Source organism: Cupressus sempervirens, unplaced genomic scaffold, assembly GCF_028749045.1.
Source record: "Cupressus sempervirens isolate cs-2001-9-10 unplaced genomic scaffold, ASM2874904v1 CseChr00c100005_01, whole genome shotgun sequence".
Classification (NCBI taxonomy): Eukaryota; Viridiplantae; Streptophyta; class Pinopsida; order Cupressales; family Cupressaceae; genus Cupressus; species Cupressus sempervirens.
Window position 1 is genome coordinate 1809059 of NW_028322203.1, and position 18484 is coordinate 1827542.

The 18484-nt window shown below is 35.7% G+C and overlaps 1 protein-coding gene and 1 pseudogene across 2 annotated transcripts; both read right to left on the reverse strand.

The window, feature by feature from the left end:
- Positions 1 to 558: 558 nt before the first annotated feature.
- Positions 559 to 8165, reverse strand: LOC149527921 (disease resistance protein RUN1-like; annotated as a pseudogene). Its single transcript, XR_016359615.1, has 4 exons — positions 7200 to 8165; positions 6796 to 7100; positions 1356 to 1766; positions 559 to 1043 (listed from the first exon to the last, which is right to left on the reverse strand). The product of XR_016359615.1 is annotated as a disease resistance protein RUN1-like (transcript).
- On the reverse strand, positions 6699 to 9677 carry LOC149527922 (uncharacterized). The gene is made up of 4 exons (XM_089812023.1): positions 9200 to 9677; positions 8769 to 9079; positions 8515 to 8669; positions 6699 to 8206 (listed from the first exon to the last, which is right to left on the reverse strand). Exons 1-3 carry the CDS (start codon positions 9470 to 9472, stop codon positions 8534 to 8536), a joined length of 720 nt encoding a protein of 239 aa, XP_089668149.1. The 5' UTR covers positions 9473 to 9677; the 3' UTR covers positions 6699 to 8206; positions 8515 to 8533.
- Between the last annotated feature and the right edge of the window lie 8807 nt (positions 9678 to 18484).

The window sequence follows — 18484 nt, forward strand, 5'->3', positions numbered from 1 at the left end:
ATTTTAGATTTCAAAATTTCAAAAATATCACAAATAAATATAGCAAATGAGAAAGAAATATGATTAAAATGGAAATTACAGATATTCTAATAGATTTTCTATTAAAAAATAATCTAACTCTAATTAATGTAATTATAAAAAGTTAGATAATAATAATAATAATGATTTAATTTTGACTAATGTTATTAAAAAAAGTATTCTAACAGATCAAATATCTTTGAGTTCTGATTTAGACAAGTTGATCCTCCACCTATAATCTGAACTCGAGATCTATTTTAAAAACTTGTATCACTTTCAGGAATTGTTATCAAGATTGGTCATTTTTACAAATATATAAATTTATAAAATTAAAGAATTCAAGTTCAGAAATGCTCAATTTTATTCCATTTGGGGGTTCTTCACTGTGAAAACAAGGGAGATAATTTGATCTCATGCAATATTCGGTTTCTTTGACACAAGGGAGATGTATAATTTGACACAACTGTTTGCCTTGAATTGCTTCGAAATGATTGGATTTTGGTGCACTGCTCATGGCCGAGGACAGGGGACAACAATTGGTCAGAAATAGTCGGTTTGCAGAAACTCAATTGCTTCCAAAACAGGGGACAACAATTGGTCAGAAATATCTTCGTGCTCAGATTCAGCAAGAGGAAGTGTTCCAAAGTTGGGCAGTATGAATTGGAGGTGATCAAGATCAAGTCTCACTGATGTGCTCACAATGCAATTCCCAACCCCCAAATTGTCCTTATTTTCCACAATATTGTCAGGAGGCATCCAGGCAACTGTGCCGCTGGGCAAATGTGGCAGAGCTTTCCTCCTACGACCCTCCCACATCCACAAATATCATCTGCCCACCCTCCGAAGCAACCACCTCCATCCACTTCTTCTTCACCGCTTCCCAACACCCACAGTTTTACCCCACCTGCCGGACTGGGCCACTCCCCGAGCTGCCTGTTCTCATCCACATGCACGAATTTTGACTCGCTGTGAAAAAATGCTCTACTCATCACATCTGCATGTGGGTATATTTCATCACGCAATCTCTGCAATGTAAGAAAGACGCTCAAATTAAGAACACGATGAGCATAACATCTGAAATAAATTTCTTAGGGTCTGTTTGGTTGTGGGCATAGGAATGGAGAATAGGCATGTAATATTGGGAATAGGAATGGCTATTCCAATAACAGGTATTTTTTGGAATGGGTACAAGCTCATTTTAGATACAAAATGGGAATACGTATTCCTATTCCCTATTCCAAGTGATGAACCAAACAAAAAATGGAAAACATATTCCAACTTTTCTATTCCTATTCCAGCAACCAAACGGGCCCTTAGTTAAGCACAAGATAAATTACCTGTCTTCCGCACTCCACTATTGCTAAGGAGTAATGCTCCTTCAGTTGCTCCCATCGCTCTTTCAACTTGGGGCTTTTGTCTATATCCACCACCATCAATCCCTTCATCTTGACTAACGTATCAATTGTATTTAACTCTAATTGGGAACATTCTAAGCCTTCACGATAATAAGTGAACTCAAACATTCGAAATCACCACAGAGGCTCTGTAATGCATTGCATCCATGCATGCTCACATATTCTAAATACTTCAGCTGACCAAAATTTTGAGGTAGACTCATGAGCTTCTCATAGTCTTGCAACTCCAAATGTTTCAGGGAAGCAAGATTTCCAAAACTTTCGAGCAACAAAGATAGTTGTGTACATTCGAATAAATATAAACTACCAAAACTATTTTGAAGGCTCCCCAAGCTGGAACAATTGGTTAAATTCAAATGTTCTAAAGAAGACAAACTACCAAAACTGTTTGGAAGGCTCCCCAAGTTGGAACAATACCTTAAATCCAAATCTTCTAAAGAAGACAAACTACAAAAACTATTTGGAATGCTCCCCAAGCTGGAACAATAGTCTAAATCCAAATGTTCTAAAGAAGACAAACTACCAAAACTGTTTGGAAGGCTCCCCAAGTTGGAACAAGAGCTTAAATTCAAATGTTGTAAAGAAGACAAACTACCAAAACTATTTGGAAGGCTCCCCAAGCTGGGACAATACCTTAAATCCAAAAGTTTTAAAGAAGACAAACTAACAAAACTGTTTGGAAGGCTCCCCAAGTTGAAACAAGAGCTTAAATCCAAACGTTCTAAAGAAGACAAACTAACAAAACTGTTTGGAAGACTCCCCTGTAACGCCCCACCAAGGGATCCAAAAGAAATAACCTAAAATTTGACTAAGTTTGATAGCATTTAAAAAAAAAAAAAAAAAAAAAAGTATAACATACACATCAAACACAAAGTAGTGGAAGCAATAACATACATAACAGGTTGCATTCCTTAAAGATCCCATGACGTTGAATCACATGTAAAAATCTAATCTAAAACCAAGTCCATCATTTAATACATCCATATGAAGGAATAATGAAAAGTCCAATGTTTGTAAAATATACAATTGTTCCGAATGCCTCTTGGCAAATTAATTCGGAATGCTCATTCATCCACTGTACATGTCACAGGGTATGAAAGGCTTAAAAGAATATACATAAACAAGATAAATATACATCATCCTCTTCGAATCCATGATACACGTGCAATAAATAAATGAAATCATTCATCATACATAATAAATCCATACATCAAGAGATATACATACATCATAAAATGATACTACATCCAACATATAATATAACCATCTATCATAATGATCTATGAACAGAATGAAGGTATATACCAACAGTAATACTCCAGCCACGGTGTCTTGGACGGATCTCAATGGTAAGAGTAAAAAGCACTACCACCCGACCACTTGGAACCTAAATGGTCCACTCCCACCGCGCTGAGGAGATAGTCTCAAGTCCCAATGGAAACAAAACATGTAACATAAATACTCTCTAAATCCAGGAAATCCTATAAGTATGCTAACTCAAAGGTTCCTAAAAATAGATTGACATCTAAACCCAGCGGCACACAAAGACACGTAGGAAATCTACCATGCTAGAGAGAAAGTGTCATCGCAAAAAGTCACGTCGAAAGTTACCCGAGTAATCCCTTAAGAATCTCGGGTCTCCTGTGATCCTGCGGCCGCTAGTATCCTCTCGTAGTGACGAGGCATACTACAGAATGCAAGGTCGCAACCAAGCGTTCTCTCTACCCCATCCTAGTCTGTACTAGCACTCAAGGCATGGGAGAGAACATATAATTATCTTATTAGATTCATTTAACTCAGTATTTAGGTGAGATGTTTTCACTTATTAAAACAACTTACAATGAGTTACCCTAGTAGCCACTTAGGGCCCCGGCCCCCATCGCAAGCCACTTCCCGACACTACACATAGATAACCTACCCTAGGCTTATGAAATCACAAATGACAAATATCACCTCAGCCCTATACAAGCGATTGGAAAACATCAAATGATAATCATAATGATCACAACAGTTCTCTATCAACAACTGAAGACATCAATAATAAGTCACAACATCCAATGGTTCTCCAACGAGCAACCAACAAGTATCCCAATAATAGATCACAATACTGATCGAAGACTCCAAAATGGTCAAGTCAAAATAGGTCACAACGTGACATCACCAAGAACAATTCACTTAAAAACACCTCAGCTTCACACAAGGAAATTGGAAAGCAATAACAACCAGTAAAGACATCCATAATAGAGCATAGCATCACATTACCAAGGTCAGGTATAAAGATCGAGAACAACTCACCATAACATCACAATCGCACAACCCTCGAACCTCTGGTAACATCCTAAGGCTGGTCAACATCTAATCAACTCCAAAACATAGATAACATAAACAAAATAGTACAGTTCATAGTTTGGGTTGATTTTCAAAATACATAATAGGGTTAGCAGTAAAGTTCAGTTTGCGTCTCAAAGTACATTCTAAGTGCATGAGATTCTCCGCTTAATTTACAAGTCAACCTATTAATTTATTGGCTCAAAGATGCATATAAGGTTACCCTTATTATTAAATTTACTATCCTAAAATAGTTTAGGATTAATATTTAATTAAATCAAATATAATTAAATTAACTAATAATTTATTTAACTATTATTCATGAATTATTAATTTATTTAATTATTAATTAATAATATAACTTAATAATAAAATTTGATTTAATAATAATATAAATTTATTAATAAAATTATTAATAATTAATATTATGAATTTAATATTATTTAAAATTCCATAAAATAAATATGATTGATGACGTACGTAATTAAATAAATCGAAATAACAATAAAAAGAAAGCTTTTTTAAAAGGTTGTCGGCCTCTGCCGCAGTACCTGCTTTGGCAGGGCCTGTGGCGACCAGGTACAAAGTATCTTGCCATCACAATACCTGCGACGTAGAGTACTGGTCGTAGACGGCGACAGGAGGTGGGGCACGGGGTAAATCCCTCCCCCCCCATACAATATAAAGTTTTTTTTTTTTTTAATATATATTATTTTGGTTTTTAAAAAAAAAAACTTTTAAAACTAAATTTAAAATCGCCCTTTTTTTTTAAAGATAGTTTGTTTATCAAAAGACAAATTCTCTCTTAATTAGAGTTTATTAATATATGTATATATATATTTATATTTTATAAACATTCACAAATATATTCTGAGAGAGAAAATAATATTAACCATTCGAATTTTAATTTACAATTTTCACTGATAAGTTTAAAATTTAACCCTCCGCCGATTAAATTCAGATTTCTTTAATCTATCAAATAAGAATTCTTGATCACTCTTCTAATTTTTACGTATGTCGAATATATCGACAAGCATTTAATAATTTACAATATCGAAACATTTAAGCTTTCATCACAGAGAATTTAGTTATACAATCCACATGCACGAAGAAGACAGGAAAGGATAATTGCGTATTTAATCGACGATCAAAACACAAGACCCTACCTGATCCTGATGCTATTATGCAATCCCCAAGAATTGTAAGAGAATTCGCTCCTCTTCAATAATCTTCTTCCGAAAATCTTTCTTGGAATTAACCTTCTGAAATTCGCTTCCAAAAGTTGTCTCCCAAAAATTTCTGTTCAAATTCATGTCCCCCCAAAAATGAACCCCAAAGTTGTGATAAAAATTTTTCTCTTCAAATCGGGGCACTAATTGTGCGTTCACCCGAGAAGACTCTTTGCTCAATTGAGTTAATTCAAAATTAACTTTTATTATCTTTTCTTTTATTTTGCATTCATCTTTTCATGCACATTAAGTTGAATTATTAAATAACTTTATTTAATATTCCACTTGACTTCTATTTTAAATTAATTTATTACTTTAATCTCATGTGCACTTTATGAAATTAAAATAACATTATTATTTTTACTTATTTTATCTTTTTAATTAATTTCTTTTATTTTCAACTCATGCTCGCATCATGTGATCTAGAACTTTATTAATTTAATATCTTTCAACTTTTAATTTATTTTAGAAACTTAATTGATAAAATATTTAATTAATTTAAATAACAATACTATTTAGCATTTATTTTTTAAAAAATGAACTCTAAATATATTATTATTAAATTAAATAAATATTATCGCATTCTAAATTTATCTTTAAACTTTTATCTCCAATTTTAATTCTTTTATTTAATTAATTTCTCAATTAATTAAATATGAAAATGTCATAATAATTTTTCATTAAATTAAATCATTAATTAATCTTTTTAATTAGACTTAATTAATAGAAAATACATCAAGAACTCATAAAGCAACATACGAAAACCCACCATAGAAAAACACATACTAAATCAAACAAAAAAGGTTATAATCACGAAATTACATTATTTGATGCATTCAGAGGGTACTTAACTCAGATACTTGTCCTAATTATCAATTAGGACAATTGGCTAAAGGGTTTAGGATTTGGACTTAAGAGTTTATCTCCCCTCTCTTACCATTGAGATAATGTGATAGGGTACGCTCATCCTAGCAATTCAGGGAAGTCGATATCCAGTACCTGCAACTTGCATAAAATTCACGCATGTACAAACACAATATTCTAAGCTAAACAGACAATGGCAGGAAGTGGTGCATCATGTAGATCCCGACTAGCAAGTGACTACGACTCCCTTCCTTAACCACATCAGAAACACCATACATAAAAAAAACAAACACGCACACCATACACATGCAGTATGGGGTAAGTATCCATAAGAAAGCACATGTGATAATAAACCACCTAACTAATCATCATCAATAACTGAAAACATTGAATAATCATCATACATGCCTGAAATATAGAGTACCAAGTAATCTCATCATATAATAAACTGAGTGTAAAACAACATCTGATAATCTCAAGATAATGCTACTAATTATCAAACATAAAACTTGACCTAAAAGAGTTTGGCAATGATATCAGGAATGTAACTAGAAAAATGTAGACTAGGTGCAGGCACTACATCCCCAAGCTGGAACAAGAGCTTAAATCCAAACGTTCTAAAGAAGACAAACTACCAAAACTGTTTAGAAGGCTCCCCAAGCTGGAACAAGAGCTTAAGTCCAAATGTTTCAAAATAAATAGGTTACTAATGCTTTCAGAAGGCTATTAAACCCACTACAGTCTCGTAATGTTAGACAATTCAAAGACTGAACTTGGTAAAGTGTAGTGAAAAAATTAGTTAATCTAAAACCTTCTATATATACATATCTCAATGAAGACGGGATGGCCGCAAACTGCAAAACGATTTCATTTTTTTGAGTTAATAATGTCTTGAAAAATATAAAAAATTAATTTGTTTTTCCAGATATAATATTATAAATCAGGTAGAAGTTGTAGATCTTGCCTCAGGGATGTTGGAATCTTGGGGGAAGTAGGAAGCTTCTTCATTTCTCAAAATGATTGCTGATAATCTTGGATGTTTACTTACATCCATCCATGAGTAATTTTTATGATTCTCCATGCTAAGCAGCCTTAGACTTTCAAAGGCTCCTCTACATTCTCCATTTATTATTCTTGTGTTTCCTATCAAGCTCAAAACTCTTAAAGATCTCTTCATCATTTTCAGATGACGTGCTTCCAGCTCGAATGATTCATTAAGAGCGATCCCCTTTATTTTCTTTATGCTCTACAAAAATGTGTGCAACTCAAAAGTAAATCAAATGTAGATGATCTTTAAAATATTTCCCATAACTGATTCTATAAAGTTATATGCCAAAATAAATACCTCTGGATCTTGGAGAGCATCAGTGAGAGATTGTAAGTCGGTGATTCTCTCCCCATCTCTCGACAACATTCTCCCTCGTGCTTTCATTATATCGTGAACATTCACCTTGCCATAAACTGTGACGTTTACAAGCGCAACCCTTTCAAGCTCTTCAAACTCTGTTGCTCCAACACTAAAGACCACCCTCTCTCGCTCCCAATTAGAAAAGAAGAAGACAATGTCAAGAAATGCCTCTTTACAAGAGGCATCCAAGCGATTATAAACAAAGTCCACCATACGCTCACTTAATTCGCCTTCCCCTCCTTGTAGCAGCCATGACTTGAGATATTCTACTCTCTCTCTACAAGCTGCCACATTTTGTGCATGCTCACATAATTTCGGCCCTGCCATTTTCAATACTAGTGGAATTCCCTGGCATATTTTGAGGAGGCCGTCAATATCTATGGTGGGATCAAAACATGCGTGGGCATTATCTAAAGCCAACCCACACAAGATTTCTTGTGCCTTGTCTTGTGGAAGACAAGATACTGGATAATGGCATCGTTCAACTCCTGACTGTAACAACATACTGGTCTCATTCATATTTCTTGTTTTGAGAAGAATCCTGCTCTGTGGTGGAAGTGACAACAGGTCACTAATAGGCAGTAGCTTTTCCAGGTCACTTTGCTTCAATGCATTGTCAACAAAAATAAAGACAGGCTTAGAGGATTGCTCTTTAAAATATTTGGACAATTCGTCCTGACCTTCATTCAAACTTCTGAAGTTAATATTAGGGCCATAAAGGTCTCTTAAGATTTGTTGCTGTGCAACTTTCAGATCAGCCTATGAACAGTTCTGCTCTAAATAGACCTCGCAATATTTGTAGTTCTAAAGGTCGAGTTTGCTGAAAACTGTTTCTGCTAAAGTAGTCTTTCCTATCCCACCATGACCACAAATAACCACTGCTTTAACTTATTGAACTTTCATATTGAGAAGTTCAATAACACTATTAGTTGCTTCCTCGATACCTACTACAACAAACACAAATTAAATTTTATTAGAAAATGTGTTAAAATAAAAATGAAAGAAAATTAAAGATACTATATATATGATCAAATGTACTAATAGTTGATAATTTTTAGTATTTTTCGGTTGCTGATAGATCTATTTGCACCAAAAAGTACTATTTATTTTGGATGAGTGACTATTAAACTCTTGTGTCACCTACCAGACATACTGAAAAAAATCAACATAATTCTACTTACAATTTAAGAGATCTAGGTAGGCCAAATTAGCCTAAACAGCTATTGAATAAAGAAAGACGAGAAATTTACACCTGCTTGAGGAGTTCTTCCCTAGGATGGAGGCAACACAACTGGAATCCTATTCAGCACAGTAATTATTGATTCCATTGTGAGCTCCGAGTACTCCTGCCCAAGCCCTCTTCGTAATTTCTGCAGATCATGAGCCGTAACTGGAGCAGTGAAAAATCTACATGACCATCAAAAGTAAACAAAGATTCATTATTATTAGGAGTCGATTTACGGACAAATGACCAAATAAAATTTACAATACATAAATTTGAATTACTTGGAGAGTGGATTAGACTGCATTTGTGATATGCAGAGGAGGGAACCTTCTACAACGAATTGGAGAACCCTTTTCAGCTTCTCTTGATTACCCAAATGATCCTCCAATTGCTTGATGTATCTTGCAAGGTTAAACATGTATGTCAGCAGCACTATGCATTCCTCTCTGTTGGAAGAAACTTGCTCAATTCTTTCCAACACAAAACCCACAACTGACAGCGCTACTCCCACCCACTTTATCTGCGCTCCTTGATTCGTCACATCAATCACCAATTTCCGTGTCTCACGGTTAAGATTTGGAACAATGTTCCTCTGCACTCAAAAACATATTCAACAGAATTGTTATTTCTTTCGAGTCAAGTACATCTTCCTATTAAAACTTCAATTATGTACATCAAGAAGCTTAAATATGATAAGGAGATGGATTTAGACCTTGCACACATGTTTAGATCGCTTCAGTATCTTCTCCAGTAAACCATCGCTGGAATTGAGAGATGCAGTCACTCGACTGGTCTTTGCAAGGTGGGCAATTGATTGAAGGTTTCCGTGGTCAATGGCAGTTAAGAGCTGGTCTATGTAAGAAGTAAGTTCATCAATGTGACTCATATCTTCCACTTCGATCACTTGATCAAATATAGCTTGATAGTCTACTTGATCAGGAGCAGAGCATGAACAACAACAGCAAGTGTTGCCCATTTTTCTCATACTGGGCGGCGTATGAAAGAGGGAAGCTGTGTAAATGAGATTTGAACAAGATATGGGTCTGGGTAAAATAGATGTATGTGCAGAAAAGAGGAGATCCACAGCCTTTAATAGATGTATGTGCCGGATAGCCGTTGCCAAGAAAAATCAGGTGCGCAAAGCATCTTCTGCAAGTGGCTGAATAACATGCCAGCTCATTACGAATCTAAGAAAAATTGTGGGAGATCTGCGTGTCTTTTATAGGGAAGAGAATCATTAGATTAAAATAAGTTATTTGGAGAGTCCTAATTCTCTTTCATCTTTTTCATCTTGTTCCCATTGTCATTACAAAAATGGGTTTGGTCAAGAAAATTCCACATATAGAGACGAAAATAATTGAAGCTTAGCATTTCCGGCCACGTTTCCCTCTCCTTGTCTTATCTTACTGCATTATTGTCATCCTTTGGCTCCTGATTCAATCTTTTACTATTGACTTGGATAGCATTGCTTTACAGCTGGATCCAACTATTTGGAAGCGTCTACCAGTCGATAGATTTGGTATTAATTTACTATTTAATATTAATTTAAAATTATAAATTCACTGTTTCTTAAATTTCTAAGAATTAATAAATTAAAATATTCAGCCATTCCATCAGCTGCATAGCTAATTCGCAATTATTTTAGTGGATTATTTGAATCATCAATTTTTTTAAATGTGTATTTTTACTATCTTATTCCCTGATAAAGTCTTTTCAACACCACTCGCGTACTGCCAGGTGTTGGCAGAGTGGTTTAGAAAAATAAAAGAATATGAAGAAGTTAGAAAAAAGTATGTAGAGATGTGCAACTGGGGACAGAGATTGTTTGGACTTTTCTTTTGTGGGATAGGAAGTCTAATAGTCATATGATTGTTCCTTCTCCCTTTTGTCTCTGCTTATTTCTTAAGTTCTCTATAAATGACTTGTGCAGTCATGTATTATGTATTCAGATATTGTTCAATAATATAGTAATTCCCTACTTGAGTGTTGATCTAACTACAGTTGTGGTGAACCATGATAGTTATCTATGTACTTGTGTTCCATCTTTTTTGTTATGTTTTGATTCATTTCTTTGCTTGTTAAACAACTTACAATTGGTATGAGAGCCAAGGTTAGGGTAGAGGAATGATGGAAGACAGTGAAGTTGATTCTACCATCAACAAATTTCTTGGAAACTTGAATTCAATAGAGAGTGAGGTTGTGCATGCAAAATGGAAAATAATCTGTCATGTGCATTGGTGGGATGACTAGGAAGATAAGTTGGAAGCTGAAGCAGAAGAAGATATCAAAGCTCTTAAATATGAGCTTAATGCAATTCTTGAGCACACAAGTGATGGTGATGCGCAACACAAAAAAGGTGTTATGAAAGAATTGCCAAAGAGAGCAAAGGATGATAAGACTAGACTGGCAAGTTTGTAAAACACTTGGTGTTGGCCTTTTATGGCATGACTTCTATTATTTCTATCTTCAGACTAGATGATTGAAAAAAATTGCTTTCAAAGTGCACAAGATGTTACAGTTGGAAAATTGTACACATGTCCCCAAAGAATAAAAGTTTTGGGACATACAAGAAATTTATTGTAGAAGAAGATGAAAAGGTAGATAAAAAGTCTCCTGGGAAAGAAGGAGGTGAAGGGACAAATGAAGGTGCAGAAGACGTGTTTAATGTGATAGAAGATACAGTTGAAAATAAAAGGCCTGTGTTGACCAAAAAGATGGTCCAAAGGCCAAAGTTGTTGCTCAACTTGGAGATGAACAGAATTGGAAAGACCAAGGGCCACATTAAGACTTTCTAGAGGGCAGGTCTAAGGATAGATCCTGGGTGGGAAGTCTTACTAAGATAATGGATGGGGAAATTATGGTGGCATATGCATCGCCTGAGAGGATTTGTGAAGAAAATAACTATAAGGCTGGTGAAATTGCTAACAGAAGACGAGGTTAAGAGTCCAACCCGTCATTTTTTATTTCAGAAGAACAGGTCTAGGATGTGAGTTCCCCCTATGCTCTAAATCCTCCCATTCCCATTGTTCCTATGATGAATCATCCAAACCTAGTTCATGACACAAGCCATGAGGGTGGTATTCTCACGAGGATTAAAGAATTTGTGGAGAAATTCAAAGATGGTTGTGCGCTAGACATACATGCTCGTGATTTGTTTAGGCATCAGGTCCACGATGTAAATTACCGGGATATGAGATTATTTCACTTCAATGTTCAAAATTTGGGATCGAACCATGGTGTTGGGGATCATAAGTGTCTACCAGACGTGGCAAGAGCCATGCTTGGAGATTGAGAATCTACGTGGTCTACAAGAATCAATTCGCAGAGGACACCCATGGATTCTTCACAAAATGTAGAAAACACATCCTTCACAAAATAGAGGCACTTTTCAATTCATAATTCTCCATTTCTACGCAAGGCTCAGACAAAAGATGCCACAAAATATTGAAATATTCTAGAACAAATACCATCTCCAATAATTGGTGATGACATGGACAAGTCTGACAATTTGACTCATAGTTTAGTGAAGACAAACGAAAGTAATGGGGTGTCTAATGAAATTTTAGATGGGTGCACAAGAAGGACGTCTTACTCTAGTTCAGAACACAAAAAAAGAAGAACATATGATTGGGAGAAAGAACAGATTGGTAATAGAATAAAATAGTTCATTACAGTGTTTTCTCAGTATCAATACATGCCTTTTGGGCAGCCTGTGCAGTCTTTATTTTGTGGTTTATTCCTCCAACTTGGTATGTTGTGTGGAAGTTGCAGGCCATGGAATCAAATCTTAACCCACCCAAGGGCACGAAGATTGCCTCTAGTAATGGATTTTCCACCCCCGCCTATATTGTGGATGTTATGGGAATCATAAATGAGCCCACTGCTGCCATCTCTTCTTATGGCTTAGATAAAAAGGATAATAGTAGTAGCGAGAAGAATGTATTTAGCAGTGGCTCTTTTGTTGTTTTCGTGGTTGAGATTAGCAATGGTGTGTTTGAGATAATTTTAGTAGTCAAAGTCAATATTGTTGTGCCTAGAGCTATCATTGAAGTAGCTGTAAATGGTGGAGTGTTCAAACTTTAATGGGAAGATTTGAAAATCGAAGATCACATCGGGTGAGGTATTTGTAGGAATGTCTAACATCGTCCATGTTATAATTCCCATGTGGCAGTAAAATATTTATATAAAAGTGAAATGTTTTTGGCATTTATAGGAGAAGATATTTTTTAATATGATTTGGTGTGGAGTGTGAAAAATAAATCACAATCTTATAAAAAAATTCTCGGCACAAGAAGGTGTCGAGTGACAGTTTTTCTCAGCATGAGAGGCTACTGAGTGATAGGTAGTAGGTGCCGAGTGAGGTCGACATGTGAAGGAGTCGAGTGAACTCGGTAGCAAGGGGACAACTTGACACAAAAGGGTGTCAAGTGAACTTGGCACAATGGATGCCGAGTGAACTTGGTCTCCAAAGGAAGGTGGAGCTTGATAGGCTCAACACACAACCGACACAAGGACCAAGTGAACTCGATAAATGAACAAACTGAGTGAGCTTGGTTAGAGAGTGAACCGAGCGTTCTAACAACAAGATTTCTATCTAAACTTTTCCATCATCAAAATGCAAAGGTAATAATAGAGATTTGCATAAAACCTAAACCTAATATGGAATAGATAGAACCACAACAAGCCATATATCTAGAGATTTACTAATATGTGTGCTTGCTTGCTTTCTATTTGAATATTGAATCAATTGTTATAAATCTACGAGCATACGGCTTCAACTAGAGTTAAAATACATTAACCTATAAACTTCTATTTATGGTATTAACTTGTAGCACTAGATGGCTCCATACAATAATGCCTGAAGCAATCATTGCTTCAACAATTCAAACAAAATAAATTTATGAAGAACAAGAAGAATTTGATCCTGTGCTACTACAACTCTGATCTTCTTCCTAAACCTTCTTTCTGCTCTTTGACTGCTCTAATATTCTTCCTTATTCCTTGTACTGTTGCTCCTTATTTGCTAACTATTGAATGAATGAGCGTATTTTCCTTTGGACCTATCTCAAAAATTTTCCCTCTCATTTCTAGATTTGAACTCACCTACCTACATTTAACATTCTTTCTGTTGCTCTTGCAAGTTATCAAAGTGGTAGGTGGGTGTTTGGCTCAAGGGGCAACTGCTCATACAGATATTTCAAAACCCCCCCTTTGTCCTGAGCCAAAAAAGAAAGGATCACTCTTGATCCAAATTAACTACACTAAGACTTTTTCTTAGGTGCACAAAAGTTCCAATACCTAAAGGCTTAGTAAATATATCTACTAGCTGCTGCTCAGACTTACAAAATTTCATTTTGATATCTCCATTCTCCACCAACTCTCTAATGAAGTCATATCTAATCTCAATGTCCTTTCTTCTCCCATGGAACACTAGATTCGTAGACAATACAATTGAAGAAATTTTGTCACAAAATATTGTGGTTCCATCCTCTTGCCTTTCATTCAAATCTATCAAGATTCTGTTTAATCAAATAGCTTGATATGCTACTACATTCACTGCTATTTATTTAGCCTCTGCTATAGATTGAGCAATAATAGGTTGCTTCTTGGATGCCCATGAAATTGCACTCAATTCCATATAGAACATGTGTCTAGAAGTGCTCTTCCTATCATCTAAACTTCCATCCCAATCACTATCAATGTAACTAACCAATTCGAAATCATTTTCTTGCAATATACAAAATCCAAAATCCCTTGGTACCATTCACATACCTTAGGATCCTCTTTCCTGCTTGGCAATGAGAATCCTTTGGTGTTTCCATAAATCTAGAAATTAAACTTAGTGCATGCATCATGTCTAGCTGAGTTGCAGTCAAATACATCAGACTTCCAACCATACTCTTGTATAGTGTTGGATGCACACTTTTGCTACAATCTTCCTTGCTCAACTTGAGACTATTTATGATGGTGTTGGGGTTGCCTTGCTTTTCTACATTTTGGATCTCTCCAAGATTTTCTTTGCATATTTTTTTTGAGAGATGAAGATGCCATCATGCATTTGTTTTACTTCTATGCCTAAAAAATACTTCAAGAGACCTTGGTCTGTCATTTGAAATTTATTCTTCATGGCCTCTTTGAACTCACTAATTAGAAAATTATCATTTCCCATCAAAATTAAATCATCTACATATAAGACAACAATCAAAACTTTACCATTTTCTACCTTGATGTAAAGAGTGGGATCACCATCACTTTTTCTAAAGCCATTGCTCATCAAGTATGAGTCAATCTTATTGTACCATGCTCATGGAGCTTGCTTGAGCCCATATAGAGCTCTCTTCAATCTATACACTTTGTGTTCTTAATCTGTAATTTCATAACCAAGTGGCGGCTCCACATATATTTCTTCTTTCAATACACCATTGAAGAAGACAGACTTCACATCCATTTGATATACCTTCCATTTGTGTTGGGATGCAATTACTATGACAACACACACAGTTTCCATTCTTGTAACCGAAGCACATGTCTCATCATAATCTTTGTCATACTGCTGATTGTACCCCTTGACCACTAAATACACCTTATGCCTATCTATTTTTCCTTCAACATTGCACTTGGTCTTATAAACCCATTTCACTCCAATTACTTGTTTCTTGGGAGACAAAGTAGTTAACTCCCATGTCTCATTTCTTTCAATAACATCTATTTCCTTATCCATAGCATTACACAATTTCTCTTCCTTTACAACTTCCTCAAAATAAATTGGATCACTATGAGAAGATAATGCAAAATTAACACTCTCACCATAATCTTTATCATCCTTTTCTTCTTGGTATATCTCCCTTAGACTTTTAGCCTTTCTTGGCAATAGGGAGGTGAGAGTTGGATCTGAATATTTAGTATTGCTTCTGCTACTATTTTGCATACTAGCTTAGGGCTATCTTGAATTGCTTGGAGTTGTCAATTTACATGTTAAGAGCTACTTTCCTTTTTGCTTTTGTCTGAAATCCATGTTTGCTACTCCATCATCTTGCTAATCACCAATGTCATGTTCTTCCCCATCAATAGTAGGTACTTTTCTTGAAGTGCTTGAAGATTCATCATCTGAGCCATCCCATGATTGATTTTCAAAAAACTCCACATCGCTTTAAATGATGATCTTCTTGGTGATTAGACTGTAGAATCTATAAGCCTTTGATTATGAGCTATACCCTATAAAGATGCACTTCACACCTTTATCATCCAACTTTTTTCTTTGTTCATTTGGCACATGTGCATATGCTACACATTCAAACACCCTCAACTGTTCAACTATCCATCTATTCCTTGACCATGCTTCAAGAGGAATCTTGTCACAGACTGCCAATGTAGGAGACCTATTGATCTAATATATTTTTGTTGCTACAACTTCTCCCCAATATTTAGTTGGGATCCCTTTGGCTTTCATCATGCTTCTTTCCATTTCAACAATGGTCGTGTTCTTTCTCTCAGCCACTCCATTTTGCTGCAGAGTACAATTGGTTGTAAGCTATTTCCTGATGTCATTCTTCCCACAAAAATTTACAAACATATTGGAGGTATACTCCCCTCCTTTATCCAATCTAAGGACCTTTACATAGTGTTCACATTATTTTTCAGCCAAGGCTTTGAATTCAAAAAATTTATCAAATGTTTCAATTTTTTTTTCAAAAAATACACCCATGTCCTATGACTGAAATCATCTATTAATGTCATAAAATAAGTTCTCCCCACAATAGAAGTAGTTTGCATAGGGCCTACTAAATTGGAATTCACCAACTCTAATGGTGGTTTAGCCCTTCTACACTTTCCAGAATTAAAGGGAAACCTATGTTGCTTACCCAAAATACAAGCCTCACACTTGTCACATGAATCTACTATGCTTTGAAAATCATCTACCATTCTTTTTTTGGACAAAAAATTTAAACTAGCAAAGCCAAGATGTCCATACCTAAGATGTCAAAGATTGGAGGGGTCTTCAATCATGCTCCTAAGAGTTGATTGTTGATGTACTGGTGTACACATTTTCTTGGGAGGTGCAACACTGACTTGAGAAGAGAAGCATGTCTTTATCCTCAAAAGGAACATCTAGTTCTTTGTCATTTGGACTGGTACAAGTAATCTATTACTCCCTTTTCATGAATGACACACTTTTCATTTTCCATCAGCACCTTGTAACCATTTTGAACGAGTTGTTTAACACTCATCAAATTGTGCTTCATACCGAGGGAAAAATGCACATTATGTATTTCCTTCTTCTCACCTTGCCCACTATGGGAATGGTTCCATTATTTCCCATCTTAATTTCAGACTTGAAAGTCTTATCAATGAAAGAGAATAAATTTTTGTTACCACTCATGTGCTTGCAACAACTGCTATCCAAATACCATACCTCAGGGTTGCCTTCTTCACCAATGTTACACATGATGAAGGCCGTGGGATTATTTTGCATTTCCCATGTTCACATCATCCACATTTTCATTCTACTTTGACTAATCACCTTGCTTCTTCTGGCATTCACTTGTATAATGCCTATACTTATGAAAGTAGTAACATTAAACATTGCTATTATTAGAGTTTTAATTATTCTTACCTCCTCTAGAGTTGTTTTGAGAGGTGCTTCCTCCCTCATGGTTGCTAGCTCATCTGAAGCTTTCTGTACCAGCATTCCTTTGACCATTCCTTCCATGACCTCTACTTCTTGAGCCTCTACTAGAGCCATTTCTTCCTCTCCCCTAGCCTCTTGAATTCTCTTCAGCCTTGAAAGACTACTCTTGAGAAGTTGTTGCTAATCTATTGATCTGGTGCTCATGGGTTTGAAGAGTTCCAATCAACTCATCTATGGTCGATGTGGTGAGGTCCTTTGCTTCATCCATGTTCATCACAAGGTATGAGGTAAACTCTTAATATCTTTTCTACAATCCTTTGCTCTTCATAATATTCTCTATTTGATTTGAGTTGGTTTATCAAAGTGGAGATTTGTGAGTTGAACTCTGCAATAGGTTCATTGTCCTTCATTTGAAGGTTCTCAAACTACCTTCTGATCATTTGTAGCTTCACTACTCTAACCTTATTAGTCCCCTTGAAGTTCATCTCAAGGATATCCAATGCCTCCTTTGAGTATTTTTTTGCTGTAATATTGGGAAAAATTGTCTCTGTCATTGTTGCCTCAATCAGACTTAATGCTTTTGTATCCTTTCTCCTTGGCTCTTTCAACTGAGTCTTCTGTGGGTTTGTAAGGGCAACATACTATGCTAGTTCGGTTACATCATTAAACCCATTGATCACAAACTCCCTCACATCATTAGCTACCATGATGATTCTTATCTTCTTTGCCCATGTATCATAATTATGTCCATTAAAGGGCAGTGGTTGTGATCATATCTTTCTTGCATCTCATGCCATGCTAGATATACCCAGAAAATAAATTCCCTAACTCATTGTGGATGTGGGGCCTCAAAGCTTTGATACTATGTGAAAAATTAATCACAACCTTATAGAATTTTGCTCAACACAAGAAGGTGTCGAGTGATAGTTTTCCTTAGCATGAGAGGCTACCGAGTGATAGGTAGTAGGCGTCGAGTGAGCTTGGCACGTGAAGGAGCTGACTGAACTTAGTAGCAAGGGGAAAAATCGATACAAGAGGGTGCCAAGTGAAATTGGAACAATGGATGTCGAGTGAACTTGGTCTCCAAAGGAAGGTGGAGCTTGATAGGCTCAACAAAAAAATAACACAAGGACTAAATGAACTTGATAAATGAACAGATCAAGTGAGCTTGGTTAGAGAGTGAACCAAGTGTTCTAACAACAAAATTTCTATTTGAACTTTTCCACCATCGAAATTCAAAGGTAATAACAGAGATTTGCATAAAACCTAAACCTACTATGGAATTTCAGAAGTCAAGAACCATAACAAGCCAAATATTTGGAGATTTACTAATATGCCTACCTTTTATTTGAATACTGAATCAACTAT

What these genes read in the sequence shown, in the direction of transcription:
- LOC149527922 (XM_089812023.1), bottom strand. Translation starts at nt 9,472, where the DNA reads ATGAGAAAAATGGGCAACACTTGCTGTTGTTGTTCATGCTCTGCTCCT. An exon ending in GATCTAAACATGTGTGCAAG is followed by an intron (nt 9,080 to 9,199) that starts GTCTAAATCCAT and finishes TTTTGAGTGCAG; the next exon opens with AGGAACATTGTTCCAAATCT. An exon ending in CAGTCTAATCCACTCTCCAA is followed by an intron (nt 8,670 to 8,768) that starts GTAATTCAAATT and finishes ATGGTCATGTAG; the next exon opens with ATTTTTCACTGCTCCAGTTA.